Source organism: Mesoplodon densirostris, chromosome 19 (assembly GCF_025265405.1).
Source record: "Mesoplodon densirostris isolate mMesDen1 chromosome 19, mMesDen1 primary haplotype, whole genome shotgun sequence".
In the NCBI taxonomy this organism is placed as follows: Eukaryota; Metazoa; Chordata; class Mammalia; order Artiodactyla; family Ziphiidae; genus Mesoplodon; species Mesoplodon densirostris.
In genome coordinates, this window is record NC_082679.1 from 28936285 (window position 1) to 28962286 (window position 26002).

At 36.1% G+C, this 26002-nt stretch overlaps 1 protein-coding gene across 1 annotated transcript in view; it reads right to left on the reverse strand.

Moving 5' to 3' along the window:
- Nucleotides 1-3138: 3138 nt before the first annotated feature.
- SHCBP1 (SHC binding and spindle associated 1) overlaps nt 3139-26002 on the reverse strand; it is a 40440-nt gene continuing 17576 nt past the window's right edge. Inside the window, exons 8-13 of the mRNA XM_060084415.1 lie at nt 25826-25946; nt 21696-21827; nt 20905-21023; nt 6361-6447; nt 5853-5994; nt 3139-4312 (exon numbers count right to left, since the gene is read on the reverse strand). Of these exons, the coding sequence (XP_059940398.1) occupies nt 3987-4312; nt 5853-5994; nt 6361-6447; nt 20905-21023; nt 21696-21827; nt 25826-25946 (927 nt within the window). The 3' untranslated portion in view covers nt 3139-3986. The remainder of the gene's footprint in view (nt 4313-5852; nt 5995-6360; nt 6448-20904; nt 21024-21695; nt 21828-25825; nt 25947-26002) is intronic.

Here is a 26002-nt window from a genome sequence, read left to right on the forward strand (position 1 = left end):
AGAGCAGGGGTCAGCAAATTCAGGCCATAGGCCAAATCCATCTTGCTACTTATTTTTGTACAGTTCAGAAGCTAAGAATTTTTTTACATTTTGGAATGGGGTGGGTAGAAGGAAATATGAGACCATGTACGTACGTCATAGAAAACATAAAATATTTACTCTCTGATTCTTTTTTTTTTTTTTTTTTTTTTTTTTTTTTTGCGGTACGCAGGCCTCTCACTGTTGTGGCCTCTCCCGTTGCGGAGCACAGGCCCCGGACGCACAGGCTCAGCAGCCATGGCTCATGGGCCTAGCCGCTCTGCGGCATGTGGGATCCTCCCAGACCGGGGCACGAACCCGTGTCCCCTGCATCGGCAGGCGGACTCTCAACCACTGCGCCACCAGGGAAGCCCTACTCTCTGATTCTTTACAGAAAAAGTTGCCAAGCCCTGGCCTGCAGCAGGAGCCAATCTTGGCACAATTGACATTTTTGGCCAAAATGTCATTCCAGATGTGAGGGTAGTCCTGTGCATTGTAAGATGTTTAGTGGCATCCCTGGCCTCTACCTAATACCATTAGCACCTCACTCCCAGTTGTGACAACCAAAAATGTCTCTCGACTTTGGCAAATGTCCTTTTGGGATGGGGGTAGGGGACCAAACTTGCTTCTGGTTGAGAACTACTGCCCTGAAGCAAAACTATAAAATATATAATATATATAATATATATTCTCTATATATATGTATATATAATAAGCCAAGTGTAGAGGTAAAATGGATCCATTAAAAAAAAAATTTAAAACCCTCAATCCAAAAGAAGGTAGGAAAAGAGAAAACAAGATTTTCAGATAAGACATAAAAAGCACAAACCATAAAAAAAATTGATAAACTGAACTTGATCAAAATTTAAACTTCTGCTGCTTAAATGGTACTGTTAAGAAATTAAAACCCAAGCCACAGGCAGAAAGGAAATATTTGCAAAACATATGTTTGATTAAAAACTCGCACCCAGAATTTAAAAAAAAATAACACACAAACCTTACAACTCAATACAACAACCTGATTTGGGGGGACTAAAATAGGCTAAAGATTTGAACAGACACTTCACCAAAGATATAGGAATGGCAAATAAGCACATGAAAAGATGCTAAACATCATTAATCATACGGGAAATGCAAATTAAAAACACAGTGAGCTATCACTGCACATCCATTAGAATACTTAAATTTTAAAAGAATGACAATATCAAGTGTTACCAAGGGTGTAGAGCAACTAGAATTCTCATACACTGCTGGTAGGAAAACAAAATGGGATAGCCACTTTGGAAAACAATTTGGAACTTTCTAATAAAGTAAAATGTGCACTTACTATACAGCTCAGCAATCCCACTCACAGGTATTTACCACCAGAGAAATAAAAACAGTATGTTCAGACAAAAACCTTTACCCAAATATTCTTAGCAACTTTATTCATAATAATCAAATACTACAAACAACCCATGTGGCCCATCAATGGGTGAATGAATACACAATATTCAATATCCACACAATGGAAAACTACTCAGCAATAAAAACAAACAAACTACTGACACAGGAAACAACATAGATGTATTTTAAGAGCATTATACTAAGCTTAAGAAGATGGACACAAAAGACTATATACAGAGTCATTCTTTTTATATGTAATTCTAGAAAAGGCAAAACTATGGTGACTGAAAGCAGATCAGAGGTTGCCAGGGTCCAAGGTTGGGGAGGGGGAGATTGACTGCAAAGAAAATGAGAACTTTTAAAGATGACAGATATTTTCAATATTGTGTTGTGGTAGTAGTTACACAACTATATATATTTGTCAAGACTTAGAATTGTAGACTTAAAATTGATGATTTTTTATTATATCAAAAAAGCTGATAAATGCTAATAAAAAAAAAAAGCAGCTCAATAGCCAAGAAGGTTTTGAAAAATAAGAATGGAATGGAAGTGAGGCTACATTTTCCCCAAGTCACTAGGAGGAAAAACAACTTGCTACAATGCAGGATGGCTAGAAAACATTTTTTCTAGTCAAATGTGATTGAGTGCTAGTGAGCTGGATCCTAGTAACAGAATATACATTTAGCTGGAGATTATCAGACAGAAGTGTTTAAGCCAGAGGGTCAACTGTAGGCAAACATGGGAATTCAGCATGATTCCAAGTAAGTGGGGAAAAAATGAACTATTCAATAGACAATATCAAGAGAACTTGCTAACCATTTAGACAAAAAGAGTTCTACACCATATCACACATAAAACCAAATTACAGATGGATTAGAAATGTGAATTTAAACAAGCCTACTTGTACTAGAAGATAATATAAAATATTTTTATAATCTTGTAATAGACAAGCCCTATGTAAACAAGTCACAGACCCCAAAGAGCAGATTTGACTATACGTTAATACTTAAAACTCAAGTAAATATTTTTTCCATGTCAGTGTTTTCACCTCAACTGTCAAATCCACATCCCTCCAGGGCTCTCTCTATACTCCATGGACTAAGTCATCTGAGATGCTCAACTCTCCCCAATAAGCAAAAGTACTCTACGTGACTTAAATAAGAATACACTAGGCCTATTCACTAATAGTTTACAATTTGAATAAAAATTAATGTAAGATTAGATTTAAACTAAGATAGAAATGAAATCTGAAAAACCATCATCCTATAATAAGGAACAATAAGTAACTTACCTAGTTACTTGTCATTCTCTTGATACTCTAGCAAGGTATAAGAGAATATACAAAGTCTAAACCCTAAGATAAAAAGGAAATTTAATTGAAAAACCAATTTGATTTTTTAAAGTTGAATAAATGGTTTTTAAATAAGTATTTGGCTCAAGTTGATGCAGAATTAATTAGCATTACTTTTGCAACAGGATTTCAAGAGTAAAAGAAAAATGCCTTTCAATGGTCAAACAAAAAAATCTAACATAAATCCTTCCACATTTAGTAGCATCTGAAAAATAAAATTATAATTTATTCAAATTTAAGAAACGATTTGACTGAGGAAAAATTTTAATACTCTCTGAAACACTAAAAAGATATCAAAATATTGTATGTATTTCAAAGGATCACACATGCTACACAGGCACTATGGTCCATAATGCCATTGGAAAAATATACCAAGATTCAACTTATTATTTCATCATTATAATTTTAATCAGTAGGAATTTCAATGTCACATATACTTTTTAAAAATATAAATACTTTTAAAAGCTGTATTTTACAATATGATATCAAGAACACAGAGCTGATACAGGTTGTATAGGTAATCATTTTGACTATGTAAGAAATTTGATCAGAATACTGTTGGTGAAAGAAAAGCACCTTCTTTTTAATCATTCATATTCAGCAGTAGTGAAAATGCTCTATGTATGCATTGGCTCTGAATAACACGTTTCATTTCTGTTTCAAACCTGCTATGCTATTACTGTTTTGATGATTACATAGTTCAACATAAAAAGGCATTCCCACTCAGATTCTCAATAATAAGCCTGATAAGGGAGATAACCACCCAATCATAAAAGCTTTTAAGACAAGTATTATGCAAATAAAGCATGGATATCAGACTCACTATAATTGGGATTAAAAAGACAACTATAAGAATACTGCACATTGATGCCTATTGTGTTTTTGTGTGCCCATCTTGCATTCCCTGCTTTTGTTCCTCCTCTTTGAAGTGCTAAAGTGTATTTATACTAGAAAGTTAATAATAGACTTAATATGAGAACTATGTGTTTGAAAAAGCAAGACTTTCTAGATAAGAAATCTCCAAATATTTTCTGTTTTTATGACCTTCTTTATAAAGAGAGTGTTTTATGTGCAACACCTGCAGACAGAAATAAATCTATGTTTCACTCAAACCCAATCGAATATATCAGATACAAAATATAGACATGAAGCAAAGTATGATAGCAGCAGTGATTCTTGGGTGCAGCATGTGCAAAATCCAATATTTTGCTATCTATTTACATCACAGTGGTCAGAAGAGAAATGTGCCAAAACTCCCTTTCCCATTCCATTTGAACTGGTTCCCCACAATTGAAACAAACATCTCCTGTGACATTAAGTTGTCATCAGCTTGTGTGATCCCCAGTTCACTCAACCTTTTCTTCTTCAACTGGCCTTTTTGTGTGGAGGCAGCAACTAGTTCATTTACAATTTCACAATTGCCTTCGACTTGCTCAGAAAGGTCAGCTCTCGCATAAAGCTCCATTTTACCAGTTGCACATTCAATCAGCTCTTCTAGATCCACTCTTTCAGCTACATCTGCCTCTCCACTTGTCTGAACTTTAAATGCTTTATTTTCTGAAGAAAAAAACAAATTACAACAAATAGAGTTAAATATACAAACTAACCCAACTAAAACATGTATTTCTACAGTCTATCAGAGCTTTCAAGTTTTTCCTGTTGAGGATTCCAGCTGTCATCTGACTGGACTTCACAAACTCTCTGCCATAAGTATCTCAACAAGCAGGTGTCTTAGTCTTCAAGGTCTCCTGACTCTAATACAAGATTACCAATTTTGAATTTTCTTTTCTTATCCTAGATCTCATTTACTCAACAGACCCCTCTTAGATATTTACTAAGCCATGTATTAGAAGCTAGATGCAAAGATAAATAAAACTGCTATTTTCCCTAAAGGAACTCCCAATCTAGCAGCTTTATAAGTGACTGCCTGTGATGGCAGAATTCTAGATGGCCCCGTGATGCAGGGTCATCTGCCACTTGGTGTTACTTTCATAAGATGAAAGATGTAATTAAGGTTACTAATCAGTCGATAACTCAGGTATATGTAACCTAATCATATGAACCCTTTAACAGCAATGTTTTCCCTGGCTGGATGAAGAAGAGAAAAGCATAAAGAGATTCAGAGAATGAAAAAGATTTGAAGCATGAGAGATTTGCTTTGAGGGAGGTCTTCTGTTACTGAAATGGAGGGGGTTATGGGGCAAGGACCCAAGAGTGGTCCCTACGAGCTGAGAGCAATCCTCAGCCAACAGCCAGCAAAAAAAAGTAGAGACCTCTGTCTTATGACCTCAGGGAAACTGATTCTGCCAACAACATAAAGGAACTTGGAAGCAGATTCTCGCCCCAGAGCTTGCAGATAAGGGCCCCACCCAGCTGATACCTCTTTCACCCTGTGAGCCCCTAAGCAGATAACCCAGCCAAGCTCACCATAACTTCTGACCTACAGAACTGTGAGGAGAAAAAGAACTACCAGATAGCTGGAGTGGATCCTGAAGGATGACAAGGACTACTCATCATCCTTTAAACTTTCCTCACCTATGCCAATGCACAATCCTTCTCCATGACTGAGATTTCATAGTAATCTGGGTCATGGCTTGAAATTCATGAACTTCCCACTGTGTTAGATCAGCTTTGCTGCCAAGAAAGACAGCTGACAGGGAGGTATTTACTTTTACAAATAAAAACTAGAGGTAAACTCCATGATCCCCTCTAGTCAAATGCAGCCTTCAACCTGGCACATTCATTTTTCTGCTTCCATCCTTAACAAATGCCAGCAGGAGCCACCATTGCTATCATATGCCCAACCTTATTCTATAAATTTATCGAAAGCCAAGCATGGTAAGAAGGGAAATGCAGGACCACAGAAACCACACATCAAAGTCTTTGACTAGCTGACTAGTTGACCTTGAAAGTTTCTTTCACTCCAAGATTCCATAATGTTATAGTTTTATCAAGCTTCTCTATCTCCATGCCTAAGCATATGCTAGTTATTTTTTTAAAGGGGAGAAGAAGATTAAGATCTTTAATCGGAGTTTAATGTTGAAATACAATAAATTAGGTCTGGTTTTTATTTTGAAAATTACTAAATACACCATACCTTCAGTTTCATCTTGGGCATTTTCTTGCAGGTCAGAGAAAATTGTAGGTTTCACCAAGACAACACCATAACCTTCATTATTATGTATGACATTATTCACCATGGTTATTTTGGGAATGTCATAATGTTCATCTAAGAAGTCCTGCGACATTGAAAACAAATATTTTAAGGAACTGTCACATTCAACACTGCCTGCTTTAAAAATCTCACTTTTTTCAGGCTATTCTAAAAATAAAATAGAAAGCTATGCTTATTAATACGTGGTAGCACAATCTGAGCTCTGAGTGACACAGCATTCCTTTGTCATTTCTGCAGATCTATAGATAACAAAATATTCTCACAAGAGACTTTCAACCACCAACTATTGACATTATTAAAATTTACATACTGTTTATGTTTTTCAAAACCAGAAAACAACAGGAACAACATGGGAATTTAATAAAACATAATTATTTCTTAGGTAAAACCATTCTAACCTTTGAAAGAGGGTGTCTCAGCAGGTGCTCACCTTAATGAGGATCCCTTCCTTGCAGTGATGGATCCCATTGTCACTCAGGGTGCATGTACTCCCGGGATATATTTCTATACCTGCACCCTACAAGTTACATTTTAAGGTAATGACAATCAGTTTAAAATAGGCAAGACTATAAAAGAAGGTTTGTCACTTCTTAGACTTTAATGCAGTGCAAATACAAAGTATTTTATAGAAAGTTTTATTAGGTATTTCTAATCAACATTTCCATTTGCTTCATTTCCAGCAAGATGTCTATCATTTATTACTTTCAAATACCACACACACACACACACACACACACACACACACACACAAAACAATTGCTAAGAGTTTCAACACTTGATTACTATTTCACTCTCTTTCATCTGGGACAAATCAGTTTTCTGATTCTGCCAAAAAAAAGTCAGTTAACAATTATGTTGAAAGATACACTTATTAAAAATGACCATTCTCTCAGAAATACTCAGTTAGTTGGAGAACAGTGTTCAAATCTAGTAAAATATTGTTAAGCTGTACATAGAAATAAGGCCCTATATTTTTAAAAGCACACCAGTTTAAAAATATCCCAACCTAACTTGAAAATCACTTCCATGAATTAAAATAATTAATGGTCCCCACTACTACACACATATTAAATTAGTAACCAAATCAAGTGTCCTGTTTATACCTACAGAGTAACCAGAACAATCCATGCATTGCCCAATGCTCTCACATTGTCCCTTGGTACCACATGGTACCAACAAAAAAAGTAACAATAATAGGAATGATTTCCTGATGCTATGCTAGGCACTTTAGTAAGTAAAAATGGTTCAGCTCAAACCTCTATGATTATTTAAAAATTCATTTTTGGAATAATTTTATACACAATATCCTAGATGAAGAAGAGTTGCTATTAACCATTTATGACACATCTATTGCATGTATGTTGAGTTGTTTTCCTAGGAATAGGAGTGTGCCATGAGAAAACATTTATTATTATTTTCCCCTTTAGGGATTACTAAAACATATATGTAGTGGGATGGTCACTACACACAAACCTAACTCTCTGTAGAGCGGTCAAAAGATCTGGGAAATGGGCCTTCAGCTAAGATTTTCAGTTTATAGCTATATACAAAAAAAGATTTAGGGGCAATAACATTAAAAATACATACACAACGATATAGTTAAAATTAAATATCAAATTATCAGGAATCATGTAAAACTTAAAGAGAAGAATAACTTAAGCCACAGTCACTTAGTAAATGGGACAATCATGTTCAAAATATGCTAGGAAGCTGAACAGATATTCAGTAACTAAAAAGAAACTGAAGAGGCTGCCACTTCTAAGATAATGGTACAAGTAAAAAGCCATGGACATCATATATAAAACAAACATAAGATGATTGAAAAGGCAGACCAGCTAGACACCTCAACACCTGAGGAATGACACCAACACATTGGTGCATTTCCTGGGTATTCTTTTTGCCTTATATTCCCAGACATGAAGCTAAAGAAGCTGGCAATCCATAAGTGCCAAACAGACCAGAAATGCCTCCCTAAAAGCCTGCTCTCTTTAGCCAAAGGACCAGGCAAGCCTACAAAACTTTGAAACAGTAACAGCTCTATTCTATCCAAATACCATAGGAAAAAAACTGGCCAACCCCCACCAATGCTGGCAAGTGCCCAGGGGAGCCTAGACTTCCACACTCTTGAGGCTATGACTAGGCACCCCCACACCCACACTGGGATTTTCAGTTAAGGCCAAGGATTTTCATCCCCACCAGCTAGTAACAAGGCCCTCTCACTTGTGGAGACTACATAGGGGACCTGCACTTGTATCCCCAACTGATAATAACAAGGTGCCACACACCTTCCCTACTGGAGTGGTGTCAGAGCAGGCCCAGTGGGGCGTGTAAGACTTTCACCATTGCCAGTAGTAACAAGACCACTGCCATGTGCCAGAGCATCAGTGGAGACATGTAAGAAGCTGGAATTCTCACCCCCACCCAGAAGTAAGAAGGAGCTTCCCCACTCAACTTGGATGTCAATGGAGGCCAAATGGGGAACTTGGACTTCTACCTCCACCTGGCAGTAACAAGGGTAAGAGAAACCCAGCTAAAACAGAAGATGCAGATTCTCATAGTATAATATAAAACATCCAGGTTTCAGTGGAAAATCACTTCTCATACCAAGTGCCAAGAAGATGTCAAACTTAATAAGATAATCAGTAAAAACCAAAACCAAGATGTCAGAGATGATGGAATTAGCTAACAAGGATTTTAAAGCAGCCAATTGCTTTAATGAGCAATTATGAATATACTTAAATGAAAAATATCAATAGCAGGCTGAACAAGAAAATAGAAAGTCTCATCAAAGAAGTAGAAGATAAAAGAACCAAATGGAAATTTCAGAACTGAGAAATACCATAACTGAAATAAAAAGCTCAGTAGTGGGCACAACAGCAGAAAGGTAAGAACAGAGGAAAGAATCAGTGAAACAGAAGACAGAACAATAGAAATTATCCAGTCTGAACAACAGAGAGAAAACAGTCTGAAAAAGAAAAGTGAACAGAACCTCAGGGACCTATGAGACAATAACAAAAGATCCAAAATTTGTGTCATCAGAGTCCTAGAAGAAGAGAGGATGTGTGAAGCTAAAAAAAATTCAAAGAAGAAATAGCTAAAAATTCCCAAATTTGGCAAGAGACATTAAGCCTACAGACTCAAGAAGCTGAGAAAAACCCAAATGGGATAAGCTCAAAGAAATCCATTTCAAGATACATCATAATTAAACATAACACTGTCTAATGTGGTCTAATGTGTCTAGAAGTTTGAAAAGGAAATATTGAAGATAATTATATTACAGACAGGGTATGGTAAAGAGATGTTAAGGGAGGTAAAGTTTCTAAACTTCACTCAAACTGGTGAGATAACTTCAGTAAACTGTGGTATGTTATGTACATATAATGCAATACTTAGAGCAATCACTTAAAAAACTATACAAAGAGATATACTCAAAAACAAATGGAATTCTAAAAAATGTTCAGGTAACCCACAGGATGGCAAAAAAATTAAAATGAAAAACAGAATAGAAAACAAAAAATAAAATGGCAGAATAAAGACTTAACATCAATAATTACACTAAATGTAAGTGGTCTAAATACACCAATTAAATGACAAAGACTGGCAAAGTGGATTAAAAAACAAGATCCAACTATATGCTATCTACAATTCACTTCAAACAGAACAATAAAGACAGGATGAAAATAAAAGTATGGAAAAAGATATACCATGCAGGGACTTTCCTGCTGGTCCAGTGGGTAAGACGTCACCTTCCAGTGCAGGGGGTGCGGGTTCAATCCCTGGTCAGGGAGCTAAGATCCCACATGCCTCGTGGCCAAAAAACCAAAACATAAAATAGAAGCAATATTGTAACAAATTCAATAAAGACTTAAAAAATGATCCACGTCAAAAAAATCTTGAAAAAAAAGAAAGATATACCATGCAAACTTTAATCAAAGGAAAGCAGGTGTGGCTCTGTTAATATTAGATAAAGTAGAATTCAAAGCATAAAAAATTACCAAAGATAGACAGTAACATTATATAATGATAAATAGGTTGGTTCACCAAAAAAAAAAAAAAAAAAAGCAATCCCAAATGGGTATGCACCAAATAACAGAACTACAAAATATGTGTAGCAAAAACTAATAGGACTGAAAGGAGAAAGACGAATCCTCAATTATAGTAAGAGACTTTAATAATCCATCTCTCAAAAGTTGAAACAACTAGACAGAAAATCAGAAAGAATATAGAAGAATTCAAAAATATTATCAACCAACCCGATCTAGTTGACATTTATACTCAATAACAGCAAAATACACATTTCCTTTCGAGGGCCTATGGAACATATACCAAGACAGACCATATCCTGTGCCATCAAAACAAACCTCAAAAAAATTTTAAAAATTGAAGTCATACAGTGTTTTTTGACCACAATGGAATCAAACTAGAAATCAACAACAAAAGATAATAGTAAAACTCCAAATACTTGGAAACAAAATAGCACACTTCTAAATACTGCATGGGTCAAAAATGAAAATAGAACCCATCAAAATTTGCTAAATCACCAAGAGGGAAATTTATAGCATTAAAAGCATACATCCAAAAAGAGAAAAGTCTCAAATCAACAATCTAAGCTCTCACCCAAAGAACCTAGAGAAAGAGCAAAATAAACCTAGTGTAAACAGAAGGAAGGAAATAATAAAGACAAGAACAAAAATAAATAAAATTGAAAACAGAATAGTGAAAATCAACGAAACAGAGTTGGCACTTTGAAAAAACTTCAATGAAATTGACAAACCTCCAGCAAGATTCACAAAGAAAAAAGGAAAAAAAGAGAGCGAGAGACTACACAAACTACTAATATCAAGAATGAAACAGGGGATATCACCACAGGCCCTGCAAACATCTAAAGAATCAGGGAACACCACAAACAACTCTATACATTTGACAACTTAGAAGAAGAAATGGTCCACCTGAATCCCCAGGCTGGTGTGAGGTCTAACAGGATGGGGGGCGGGGTGTGCAAGCAACACCCCTGCATGCAACATGGTGCATGTAGCAGGTGTGCCAGGAGCCTGCTGCCATCACTGTCAAATAGGAAAGCCCTTCACCACCAACTGGGTCCTGGTCACAGGGGCTCTGTACCCTATGAGTGCATCCAATAATTCACCCAACATGAAATAAGTCATTGAATAGCCCTATAATTATTAAGGAAATTTAATCCATAATTTTTAAACTCCCAAAAAAGAAATCTCCAGGCCCAGATGATTCCACTGGAGAAATCTACCAAACGCTTAAAGAAGAATTAACACCAATTCTATACAATCACTTCCAGAAAACAGAAGAGGGAATACTTCCAAATTCATTTCATGAAGCTAGCATTACTCTGATAACAAAACCAGACAAAAACAGTACAAATAAGGAAAACTTCAGACCAATATCTCTCATGAATATAGACATAAATTCCTAAGAAAATATTAGCAAATACAATTCAGCAATATATAAAGAATTGTATACTATGACCAAGTGTGGTTTATTCCAGGGATGCAAGGATGGTTCAAAATTTGAAAATCAATCACTTGTAAGCCACCAAAAATTGATGCAGGAAAAAAGCATCTGACAAAAGCCAACACAAGTTTATTATAAAAAATCTCAGAAAACAGAAATAAAGGAGAACTTCCTTAATTTGATAAAGAATATTTACAAAAAACCTACAGTTAACCTTATACCGGTGGCAAATATGGCAAAGTAGGAAGACCCTGAGAACCTCCCCCAACAGGCACCCCAAAATTAAACTATTTACCAGAGTGACTATCAATGAGAACAACCTGATGACTAGCAGAAAATATTTCCCACAATTAGAGTTATAAATAAGGAACTGCAATGAGACAGATAGGAGGGGCAGAGACCCAGTACAGTCAAGACCTACACCCCCAGGGTAGGCAACCCACAAACAGGAATTAGACAAAATGAGGTGACAGAGGATCATGTTCCAATAGAAGGAACAAGATAAAAACCCCACAAGAACTAAGTGAAGTGGAGATAGACAAGCCACCTGATAAAGAGTTCAAGGTAATGCTCAAAAGATGATCAAAGAACTCTGGAGAAACCTGGATGAACATAAAGAGAAGTTTAACGAAGACTTAGAAAATATAAAGAAGAACCAAACAGAGATGAAATACAATAACTGAAATGAAAAATACACTAGAAGAAATCAATAGTAGATTAAATGATACAGAGGAACAAATCAGCTAGCTGGAAGACAGAGAGGTAGAAATCACTGAAGCTGAACATAGAAAAAGAATAAAAAGAAATGAGGACAGTTTAAGTGGCCTGTGGGAAAACATTCACATTATAAGAATCCCAGAAGGAGAACACAGAGAGAAAGGCATAGAGAACATACTTGAAGACATAAAAGCTGAAAACTTCCCTAATCTGGGAAACAGAAATCCAGGTCCAGGAAGCAGAGAGTCCCAAATAGGATCAAACCAAAGAGGGACCATATCAAGACACATTATAATTAAAATAGCAAAAATTAAAGATAAAGAGAATATTAAAAACAGCAAGGGAAAAGCATCAAGTTATGTACAAGGGAACTCCCATAAGGCTATCAGCTGACTTTTCAGCAGAAACTCTGAAAGCCAAAGGGTACAATATATTTAAAGTGATAAAAGGGAAAAACCTAAAATCAAGAATATGCCACCTGTGCAAAATAATCTGAAAAAATATACAGATATAAAACTGAATCATTTTGCTGTATAGCTGAAACTAGCAAGATATCATATATCAACTATACTTCAATAATCAAAAAATAAGAAATCCTGATATCAGACACCAGCTAATGAAAGGCCAGCATACTTCATGGTCCACCCAAAAGAAGAGAAAGGCAACAGGGATGGCCAGGGACAGATTAAGACACTCCTGGACTGGAACCTGGTGGGAAGGAAGACACCCTGTAGGGACAGTGAGGATAGAGAGGGTCAAGGAGAAAGCTGGAGCCCAAAGGATGCTTCCCACCATCCTGGCTACATCATTCCCTTCTTACTGAGATACAACTCACATACCATGCAATTCACCCACTTAAGTTTAATGTACCATTCAATGGTTTTTAGTATATTCACAGAGTTGTGTAAACATTACCACAGTCAATGTTAAGACATTTTCATCACCTTAGAAAGAGACCCTGTATCCTTCAGTTATTACCCCAATCCCGTCTTCCCCACCTTACTCCCAGCCCTAGGCAATCACTACTCTACTTTCTATCCATATAGATGTGGCTGTCCTGGGCATTTCACATAAAATGAATTATACAATATGTTGGAAAAAAAAAGAATACTTTATCCGGCAAGGCTTTCATTCAGATTTGATGGAGAGATCAAAAGTTTTATAGACAGCAAAAGCTAAAAGCATTCAGCACCACCAAGCCAGCTTTGCAAGAAATGTCAAAGGGAATTCTCTAAGCAAAAAAGAAAAGGCCACAACTAGAAACATGAAAATTATGAAAGGAAAAAACTCATTGATAAAGGCAATTATACAGTAAAGGTAGTAAATCAACCATGTACAAAGCTAGTAGGAAGATTAAAAGAAAAAAGTAGTAAAATCATCTATATCTGCAATAAGTAGTTAAGGGGTATACAAAACAAAAAGATGTAAAATATGATGTCAAAAAAACAGTAACTGTAGGAGGAGGGGAGTAAAACTGCAGGGTTGTTAAAATGTGCTTGAAATTCGGAGACCAGCAACTTAAAATAATCACATAGCATAAAGATTGCTATATATAAATCTCATGATAACCACAAATCAAAAATCTATAATAGATACACACACAAAAAAGAGAAAGGAATCCAAACATAACACTAAAGATAGTCATCAAATCACAAGGGAAGAGAACAAAAGAAAAGAAAGGAACAATAAAGAACTGCAAAAACAACCCCCAAACAACTAACAAAATGACAATAAGTACATATCTATCAATAACTACTTTAAATGTAAATGGACTAAACATTCCAATTAAAAGACATAGAGTGGTTGAATGGATACAAAAACAAGACCCGTATATATACTGCCTATAAGAAACTCACTTCAGATCTAAAGACACACAGACTGAAAGTGAGGGAATGAAAAAAGGTACTCCATGCAAATGTAAATGAAAAGAAAGCTGGGATAGCAATACTTATATCAGACAAAATAGGCTTTAAAACAAAAACTGTAACAAGAGACAACAAAGGACATTATATAAAGATAAAGGGATAGATCCAACAAGGAGATATTTCAATTGTAAATATGTATGCACTGACACATTTGGAGAATTTAAAGTAAGAAAATGACAGTAACACAATAATAGTAGGGTACTTAACACCCCATCAATGGATACATCATCCAGACAGAAAATCAATAAGGAAACACTGGTCAGATGGACTTAGTAGATACATAGAGAACATTCCATCCAAAAGCAGCAGAAAACACATTCTTTTCAACTGCACATGGATAATTCTACAGGCCACAAAACAAATCTCAAAAATTTAGAAGACTGAAATCCTATCAAGCGTCTTCTCTGATCACAATGGTATGAGACTAGAAATCAACTACAAGAAAAAAAAATGCATGGGCCTCCCTGGTGGCGCAGTGGTTGAGAGTCCGCCTGCCGATGCAGGGGATACGGGTTCGTGCCCCGGTCTGGGAGGATCCTATATGCCGCGGAGCGGCTGGGCCCGTGAGCCATGGCCGCTGAGCCTGCGCGTCCGGAGCCTGTGCTCCGCGACGGGAGAGGCCACAACAGTGAGAGGCCCGCATACCGCAAAAAGAAAAAAAAAAAGAAAAAAAAAATGCAAAAAACACAAACATGTAGAGGCTAAACGATATGCTACTAAACAAACAATGAGTCACTGAAGATATCAAAGAAATAAAAAAATACCTGGAGACAGATGAAAATAGAAACACAATGATCCAAAGTCTATGGGATGCAGCAAAAACAATTCCAAGAGGGAAGTTTATAGTGATACAAACCTACCTCAGAAAACAAGAAAAAAATCTCAAATAAACAATAACCTTAAACCTAAAGGAACTAGAAAAAGAACAAACAAAATTCAAAGTTAGGACAAGGAAATAAATAATAAAGATCAGAGCACAAATAAATGAAATAGAGACTAAAAAGCAATAGAAATAGAAATTAAGAGCTAGTTCGTTGAAAAGATAAACAAAATTGATGAACCTTTAGCCAGACTCACAAAGAAAGAAGAAAGCCCAAATAAAATCAGAAATGAAAGAGGACAAGTTACAACTGACACCACAGAAATACAAAGGACCACATAAGACTACAAGGAACAATTATATGGCAATAAGATAGACAACCTAGAAGAAATGGACAAATCCCTAGAAATGTACAATCTCCCAAGACCAAAACAGGAATAAATAGAAAATATGAATAGATCAATTACCAGTAATGAAATTAAATCAGTCATAAAAGAGCTCCCAACAAACGAAAGTCCAGGACCAGACAGCTTCACAGGTGAATTCTGCCAAACATTTAAAGAAGAGTTAACACCTATCCTTCCTAAACTATCCCCAAAAATTGAAGAGGCACACTCAGAAACTCATTCTATGAGGCCAGCATCACCTTGATATGAGAATCAGAAAAAGACACCACAAAAAAACAAAAAAAAAAATTACAGGCCAATATTCTTGACAGTCATAGAGGCAAAAATCCTCAACAAAATATTAGCAAACAGAATCCAATGATACATTAAAAGGATCATACACCATGATTAAGTGGGATTAATCTCAGGGATACAAGGATGGTTCAATATCCACAAATTAATCAATGTGATACAACACATTAACAAATGAAAGAATAAAAAATCATTTGATCATCTCAGTTGATGCAGAGAAAACTTTGGACAAAATTCAGTATCCATTTATGATAAAAACTCTCAACAAAGTGTCCATTGGTGGAATATACCTTAATATAATGAATGACATATATGGCAAGCCCACAGCTAACACCATACTCAGTGGTGAAAAGCTGAAGGCGTTTTCTCTAAGATCAGGAAAACATGACAAGGATGCCCACTCTTGTCATTTTTATTCTTCGTAGTATTGAAAGTCTTAGCCCCAGCAATCAGACAAGAAATAAAAGAAATCCAAATTGGAAAAGAAGAAGTAAAACCATCACTGTTTTCAGATGACATGATACTATCCATAGAAAATCCTAAAGATGCCACCGAAAAACTACTAGAACTCATCAATGAATTTGGTAAAATTGCAGGATACAAAATTAACATACAGATATCTGTCACATTTCCATACATTAACAACTATCAGAAAGAGAAATTAAGAAAACTATCCCATTTACAATCACATCAAAAAGAATACCTAGGAATAAATCTAACTAAGGAGGTAAAAGACCTATATTTATGGGACTTCCCTGGCGGTCCAGTGGTCAAGACTCCACACTTCCACTGCAGGGGGCATGGATTCAATCCCTGGTCAGGGAACTAAGATCCTGCATGATGCATGGTGCAGCCAAAAAAAAAAAAAAAAAAAGACCTATACTTAGAAAACTTAAAAAACTGATAAAAGAAATTGAAGATGACACAAATAGATGGAAAGATATACTGTGCTCATGGATTGGAAGAATACTGTTAAAATGATCATACTACTCAAGGCACTCTACAGATTCAAAGCAATTCCTATCAAAATACCAATGGCGTTTTCCACAGAACTAGAATAATTCTAAAATTTGTATGGAAAAACAAAGGACCCCAAATAGCCAAAACAATCTTGAGAAAGAACAACAAAACAAGAGGTATCATGCTCCCTGATCTCAAACTATACTACAAAGCTACAGTAATCAAAACAGTATGGTACTGGCACAACAGACACATAGATCAATGGTACAAATAGAGAGACCATAAATGAACCCCACCATCTGGATAATTAATCTACAATAAAAAGAGGCAAGAATATACAATGGAGAAAAGACAGCCTCTTTAACACATGGTGTTGGGAAAACTGGACAGCTACACACAAAAGAATCAAACTACACTACTTCTGGAAGAAAACAATGCCAGTGCCCTCTTTTACATTGGTCTGAGAAATATTTTTTAGATATGTCTCCTAAGGCAAGGGAAACAAAAGCAAAAATAAAGAAATGGGACTACATCAAACTAAAAAGCTTTTGCATAGCAAAGGAAATTATCAAGAAAACAAAAAGGCTGCCTACTGAATGGGAGAAGATATTTGGTAACAATATATCAGATAAGGGGTTAATATCCAAAATATACAAAGAACTCATACAGCTCAACATAAAAACAAAACAAAACAACCGGATTAAAATATGGATCCTAATAGACATTTTACTAAAGAAGACATAGAGGTGGTCAACATGCACATGAAAAGGTGCTCAGCATAACTAATCATCAGGGAAATGCAAATCAAAATCACAATGAGATATCACCTCACACCTGTTAGAATGGCTATTATCAAAAAGACAATAAGCAGTAAGTGTTGCACGGATGTGGAGAAAAGGAAATCGTAGTACACTGTTGATAGGAATGTAAATTGGTGCAGCCACTATGGAAAACAGTAAGGAGAGTCCTCTATAAATTAAAAACAGAACTACCATACAATCCAGCAATTCCACACCTGGGTATTTATATAAGAATACAAAAACACTAATTCAAAAAAATATATGTACCTCAAAAAGATGTATGTTCGTTGCAGCATTATTTACAATAGCCAAGATATGGAAGCAACCTAAGTCCTTAACAACAGATGAATGGATAAAGAAGATGTAGTGTCACACACACACACACGCACACACACACACAAATGGAATATTACTCGGCCATAAAAAAGAATGAAATCTTGCCATTTGCAACAATTAAGATGGACCTAGACAGTATTATGCGAAGTGAAATAAGCTGGACAGAGAAAGACAAATAGTGTATGATTTCACTTATATGTGGAATCTAAAAAACAAAACAAATGAACAAACAAAACAGAAACAAAGTCATGTATGCAGAGAACAGGTGGTTGCCAGAGGGAAGAGTGGATGCGGAATTTAAAAAAACGTAATGATGTGAGGTAATGAATGCCTGACTGTGATGATCATTTCATAATGTATATTTATATGAAAGCATCACACTGGACACCTTAAATATATAAAATTTCTGTCACTTATACCTCAGTAAAGCTGAAAAAGGATTTTTTTTAATTCTTTTTTTTTTTTTTTTTTTTTTTTTTTTTGCGGTACACCGGCCTCTCACTGTTGTGGCCTCTCCCGTTGTGGAGCACAGGCTCCAGACGCGCAGGCTCAGCGGCCATGGCTCACGGGCCCAGCCACTCCGCGGCATGTGGGATCTTCCTGGACTGGGGCACGAACCTGCGTCCCCTGCATCAGCAGGCGGACTCTCAACCACTGCGCCACCAGGGAAGACCTTTTAATTCTTAAAAAAGCAAAAAACACCTTATACTTAACAGTACAGTACTGAATACAGTCCCCCAATTTCAAGACCAAGGTAAGGATATCTACTCTCACCACTCTTATTCAACATAACGCTGGAAGTTCTAGTCAGTGCCATAAGGCAAGAAAAGGAAACCAAAGGCAAACAGACTGGAAAGGAAGAAATAAACTGTCTCTATTTGTAGATGATATGACTGTCTACATAGAAAAATCCCATGAAATCTATAAAAGCACTCCTAGAACTAATAAGAAGATTCAGCAAGGTCACAGGATATAAACAAACATATGAGAATCAATTGTATCTCAATATACTAGCAATAAGCACAATAAATTAAAAATATAATATCACTTACAATGAAATTTTTAGGTACAAATCTATAAAAACATACAAGACTTATATGTTGAAACTACACAATGCTGATGAAAGAAATCAAAGATCTAAATGGAGAGACATACCATGTTCACAGATTGGAAGACTCAACGCAAAAAAAGATGTCCATTCTCCCCAAATTGATATATAGGTTTATTGAAAGTCCTATTAAAATCTTAGCAAGACGTTTTGTTGATACGAACAAGATTTTTCTAGAATTTATACTGAAAGGCAAAGGAACTAGAATAGCTGAAACAATTAAAAAAAAAAGACAAGTGAGAGTGGGAGGAATTATTCTACCAGAGAACCCAGAAATTGGCCCACAAAAACATACCCAAATTATTTTTGATAAAAATACAAAACCAATTTATTTAAGGATAGACTTTTCAAGAAATGGTGCAGTTACCACTAGACATCCATAAGCAAATAAATGAACTTTGACCTAAAACTCACCTTATACCAAAATTAACTCAGAAATGGTTCATGACCTTAAATGTAAAATGTAAACTATAAAATTGAAAAAAAAAAAGGAGAAAATCTTTGCACCCTAGGGCTAGACAAAGAATTCTTACACATGAAAGGAAAAATTGATAAATTGGGCTTCATCAAATTTTAAAATTTTGCTCTGTAAAAGCCCATGTGAAAATGATGAAAAAACAAGCTACAAACTAGCATAAGATATCTGTAAATGACATACCCAATTGGGGATTCATATCTAGAATTTATAAAGAACTCTTAAAACTCTATAGTAAAAAAGAACAAACAATCCAATTAGAAAATGGACAAAAGTTATGAATATATATTTCACTGAAGGATGGCAAATAAGCATATGAAAAATGTTCAACATCATTAACCACAAGGGAAATGCAAATTAAAACCACACACCTATCAGAATGGCTAAAATTAAAAAGTAGTGAAAATACCAAGTGCTGCTTAGGATATGGAGAAACTGGATCACTCAAACATTGCTAGTGGGAATGTAAACTGGTGCAACTACTCTGGAAAAGTTTGGCAGTTTCTTAAAGAAAGTAAGCACACAACTAACCACATGCCCTGCAACTGCACTCCTAGGCATTTATCCCAGAGAAATGAAAACAATGTTTGCACAAAAACCTGTACACCAATGTTTATAGCAGCTTTATTTACAAAAGCCAAAAACTGGAAACAACTCAGATGTCCTTCAACAAGTGAACAGTTAAACTGTGGAACAACCATATATGGAATACTACTTAGCAATAAAAAAGAACAACCTATTGGTACGTGCAACAACCTGGGTGAAGCTCCAGAGAACTGTGCTGAGTGAAAAAAGCCAATTCCAAAAGGTTGTATATTGTATGATTCTATTTATATAACATTCTTGAAATGATGAAATAACAGAAATGGAGAACAGATTAGCGTTTGCCTGTGATTAATGAGAACGTCAGAAGGAGAGGCACCTAGATATGGCTTTAAAGGGCAACATGGAGGATCCTTGTAGTGATGGAAATATTCAACTTGACTGAATCAATCTTATCCTGGTTGTGATACTGTACTATAGTTTTGGAAGATGTTACAATTAGAGGAAACTGGTAAAGGATACACATACAGACTACCTCTGTATTACTTCTTACAACAGAATGTGAATCTACAATCTCAAAATAAAAATTTAATTAAAAAAAATCAACCCAGCCTCAGTTGCTACAACATAATTTACATACTTAAAGGGTCTAACCTCTTTTTTTTTTTTTTTGCGGTACATGGGCCTCTCACCGCTGTGGCCCCTCCCGCCGCGGAGCACAGGCTCCGGACGCGCAGGCCCAGCGGCCATGGCTCACGGGCCCAAACGCTCTGCGGCATGTGGGATCTTCCCAGACCGGGGCACGAACCCACATCCCCTGCATCGGCAGGCGGACTCTCAACCACTGAGCCACCAGGGAAGCCGTGGGTCTAACATCTTTTAAAGCTATGACAGAGAAACTGTGAGATTTATTATTTTCTTCCTAATCTCTGTTTTGAAAATGCTTAATAAGAAGAACCTTATACAGTTGAGTCTGGCTGACTTAGTACATGGAAGTATCTGAACTTCTTTGAAGAAAGAGAACAGGAGTATGCATTTACATCTTGTCCCAGGACATTTTAGGTACTTATTTAGAACTTAAACCACTTCCCATAAGAGATTATCATACCTTGGCACCATATAAATCTGAGTTCTTCATTAAAAATTCTGCTGATGTTCGTACTGTGACTCCTGTAGTTTCACACTGCAATACGCAGTTTTCCAATGTAGTCTTGCCATGGTGAATAACTATGATGAAAACATGCAATCAAATACTTTAAGAAGTATGTGTCTTTTCCAATATTAGAAATGGCCTAGAGCTGATATTAGATACAATCTAAATATTTCTCATTTAAACTCTGTTACTGGAATTATGAATTCATAATTTATAAAACAATGACTATTTTGAGTTATTTTCTATTGATAAAATCTAAAAGCAGCATTCTTAAAAAAAAAATGACTTGCCCTCAGAAAGGCAAAATCAAGTTAAAAAGCACTTCTCATTACAAAAAAAATATCAGAAAGTAACTTTCATGACTATCTTAGAAGAGAGAAGAAAAGGAGGCCCAATTCAAAATAAGGGATACAAATACCAGGAAATAAATACTATCACAATGTGAAGATAGCTGGTTTGAGTCCAGGGCTAAATCAAATACAAAGAACACAGACCACAATACTGGAATGTTTTAAAAGAAAAAAATGATCACACAGAAACAAATATTAAACTAACAACTTTTCAAGAATACATTGAACTATTTTTCACTTTAGAGTAAGCTTCCTCAGTTGTCAAGCTATGTACATAAATACTCAGCCTTGCGTACTACTCAAGAGTGGTATTTTATTAAATTCTATCTTCCAGGGAAAGTACAGTTTTCCTTCAAAGTCTGGAACAAATAATAAATGAAATATTCAGATATTTACTTAAGATTCCTTCCACAGCATCATGCTGAACAAATTTTATGCTTGAGATTTTAATATCTGCACCCGTACAATCCACAAAAGTGTCTCCTTTGCCTCTCTTTTCTATCACAATATCATCTGGTAGGCCATATCCTAAGGAAGAGAGCAAGAACATTTAAGATAGGTGAGGGGAAATGTCTAAACACAAAATTTCTATGATAGATTCCTCTATATCAAATGACTCCAAATGATATCTGAGACCAGTTAACCCAGTTATATCTAAATAAAATCTAATTATCTCTCCACATATCTTGCTTAATTTTTACCAAGGTATACAATTTTTAATAATAACAACTCCTCAATTTGCCTGCATATCAGGAAGACTACCCCCTATCAACCATCTCATACCAGTTTCAGCACTAAAGTCACTTACAAAACTGCTATTAAAAAAAATAGTAACAGAATGGCCATCATCAAAAAATCTACAAACAATAAATGCTGGAGAGGGTGTGGAGAAAAGGGAACCCTCTTGCACTGCTGGTGGGAATGTAAGTTGACACAGCCACTATGGAGAACAGTATGGAAGTTCCTTAAAAAACTACAAATAGAACTACCATATGACCCAGCAATCCCACTAATGGGCATATACCCTGAGAAAACCATAACTCAAAAAGAGTCATGTACCACCATGTTCACTGCAGCACTATTTACAATAGCCAGGACATGGAAGCAACCTAAGTGTCCACCGACAGATGAATGGATATAGAAGATGTGGCACATATATATATAATGGACTATTACTCAGCCATAAAAAGAAACGAAATTGAGTTATTTGTAGTGAGGTGTATGAACCTAGAGTCTGTCATACAGAGTGAAATAAGTCAGAAAGAGAAAAACAATTACGGATGCTAACACATATATATGGAATCTAAAAAAAAAAAAAAAAAGCTTCTGAAGAAGCCAGGGGCAGGACAGGAATAAAGATGCAGACATAGAGGATGGACTTGAGGACATGGGGAGGGGGAAGGGTAAGCTGGGACCAAGTGAGAGAGTGGCATGGACATATATACACTATCAAATGTAAAATCGATAGCTAGTGGGAAGCAGCCGCATAGCACAGGGAGATCAGCTTGGTGCTTTGTGACCACCTAGAGGGGTGGGATAGGGAGGGTGGGAAGGAGGGAGACGCAAGAGGGAAGAGATATGGGAACATATGTATATGTATAACCGATTCACTTTGTTATAAAGCAGAAACTAACACACCATTGTAGAGCAATTATACTCCAATAAAGATGTTAAAAAAATATAATAAATAAGTTAAAAAAATAGTAATAATCTAAGTACTCATAGCTGGGTAGAGGGCTTTGAAGCATTTAGCCCTATAAGTTTTTTATTTCCCAACTCTAAGATTCTATTATTCTATCGTAATTAGGTTTGAAAAAGCCTAGGCATTTCTCAAGATTTTCTAAATTTTATATTCTCTTAAATAGATTGACTTAAAATCTGACAAACTGACTTAGAACAGTTTTAGCTATTGGAAAAATAGGTCTATCTTGTTAACCAATAAAAAACATTGTTCTATACAAATCTTAATCAAACTAATAATACAGGTCAGACCTCTGAATGGGCTTATGAAAAACTGGAGTATCAGAAAACTAGAAAACTTTGCCTGAGTTTTATCATAAAACACAATCACATAGACAAAGCTTTAAGAAATAACTCTCACTGTCTAAAGTTGAGTCTTTGCTTGAGTAAATAACAGCAGTGACAACATTAAACAGGCAAAGTCACTAAAGTTTTCTACACTTGAAGAGTACAGACAAGCCTCTGGGGACACTAGAGAATGCAAGAGGACTCCACACACAGGAATGCTACCAGTGGTGGATTATGGATGATTAGATTGTAAGTAAATTTCTCTCCCGATTCTTTTTTTTTTTTTTTTTTTTGGCTGCATTGGGTCTTTGTTGCTGCGCATGGGCCTTCTCTAGTTGCGGCGAGTGGGGTCTACTCTTCGTCATGGTGCACAGGCTTCTCACTGCGGTGGCCTCTCTTGTTGCAGAGCATGGGCTCTAGGTGCGTGGGCTTCAGTAGTTGCAGCACATGGGCTCAGTAGCTGTGGCTCACAGGCCCTTGAGCTCAGGCTCAGTAGTTGTGGCACGTGGTCTTAGTTGCTCCATGGCATGTGGGATCTTCCCGGACCAGGGATCGAACCCATGTCCCCTGCATTGGCAGGCAGATTCTTAACCACTGCACCACCAGGAAAGTCCTTCCCTGATTCTTTTTATGTGTCTACCTGTACTTTGCACATTTTTATAATAGCTATGGCTTTCTATCATGTGAAAAATTAAAAATATAAAAAGGATGGCCATATTACATTATATAAACAAGTTATTACATAAACAAGTTACATAATCTTAGCAGTTTAAAACACAAAGCCCTCGCCTAACTGAATGGATTTTCTAAACAAGAAAGAAAAATCCTATTATAAGTACTGTTAATACCCTGCAAATAGCAGGTACTCAGTGTATATCTTTTGTTGTAAGTGTCAGCTATAGATCAGAAAAGCTATCAGATAAGCTTTAATCTTACTCGTGAACAAGTACTCTATATATTCACACTAGAGATATCACCTGACTCCCCAAATTCTCAGAAATGCCCTCCGTTCATAAATTTACAGTCATTCTTACACTTAACTATCAGAATTCTATATGATTATTTATGACATGTTGGCAATTACATTATAATTTCCTCAACAATCTAGGAAGAATGCTTATCCACCATACAATGTGTAATAGCAATGCTGTTTGCACTATGCCAAAAAAATAAAGTGTTTTTATTGCAGTGCTTTATCCTGCAGATGTGTTATTTATAAACACACATCTATTATATATCAAATATTGGAGAGGAAAAGGAACAAAAATTACACACGTAAAACAGAAAAGGGGATGAGGTGGTGTACTAGTGAACAGCAGGAAATTAAATTCCCAGCCTTGCTTCCATTAAGAACTCTAGACAAGATAAAATTAAAGAACATAGCTTAAGCAGTTTGTGAACAGCTGCACCAGTCCCAAAATGATATATGATTTTTTGCATGACAAGCTTTATTGCTAACTTGAAGCTCTTCTGGTAAATAGTTGAACAGGTGCATCTAAATTTGACACGCTATGCAAATACAAAGGACCAAGGTGAACTACTGTAAAGTAACCTAAATTTAGGAATCACTCTAAATGTACAATAAGATTTCAACTTCTAAAAAGTTATTTTTAGGACTTCCCTGGTGGTGCAGTGGTTAAGAATCCGCCTGCCAACGCAGGGGACATGGGTTTGATCCCTGGTCCGGGAAGATCCCACATGCCACGGAGCAATTAAGCCCGGGCGCCACAACTACTGAGGCTGCGCTCTGGAGTTCGCGAGCCACAACTACTGAGCCCACCTACCACAACTGTTGAAGCCCATACGCCTAGAGTCCGTGCTGCACAAGAGAAGCCACTGCAATGAGAAGCCCTCGCACGGCAACGAAGAGTAGCCCCCGCTCACTGCAACTAGAGAAAGCCCGCGCACAACAACGAAGACCCAACACAGCCAAAAATTAAATAAATAAATAAAGTTATTTTAAAAAGACTCTTTCAACATTAATGTTCTCAAAAGTACACTTTAGAATTTGCGACATTCAACAAGCTTTTAAAGAATTAAGATAAAGATTTTGTATCTAATTTCAAGTTGGACCTATACCTTTCAAAAAGTAAGCTAAATTAAAAAAAAAAAAAGCACCAATATGTCCACAACATATATGAAATAAGAGGAAGCAACAAATTAAAAAATATTGCTTGGAATGTTTTTTTAATTCTAATAATGAATTTCCTTTTCACCAACCACCTATAATCTGGAATTATACTTCTTCCTAATGGTCTTTTTTTCTCTATGTTTTTGTCTTCCCAACATTTATAATGCCACAAAGAATCACACTTCATGTGGCTCAAACACTGAGTCAATAACCTGTACACTCCAAAAACCCTTAATGTTTCAAGGCAACTCATTTGAAATCAAATGGGTTGAAATCAAATTCTCGGAGCTTCAACAAGATCAGTGATTTAGTGTTATCTTAAGCGTATCATGCACGAGAGTTTGGTTGTATGATCTTCCATACTCACCTTCTAATTCAATGGAGTCAGCAATGGAGAATGTACCATGTACCACGTAATGGCCAGGACAAACAATAACAGTGTCGCCCTCATAGCAGGCATTTATAGCAGACAACGGATCACTGTGGAACTAGAAAACAACAACATATTGAAAATATATACCCCTCAAATGCAACCTGAGTATTA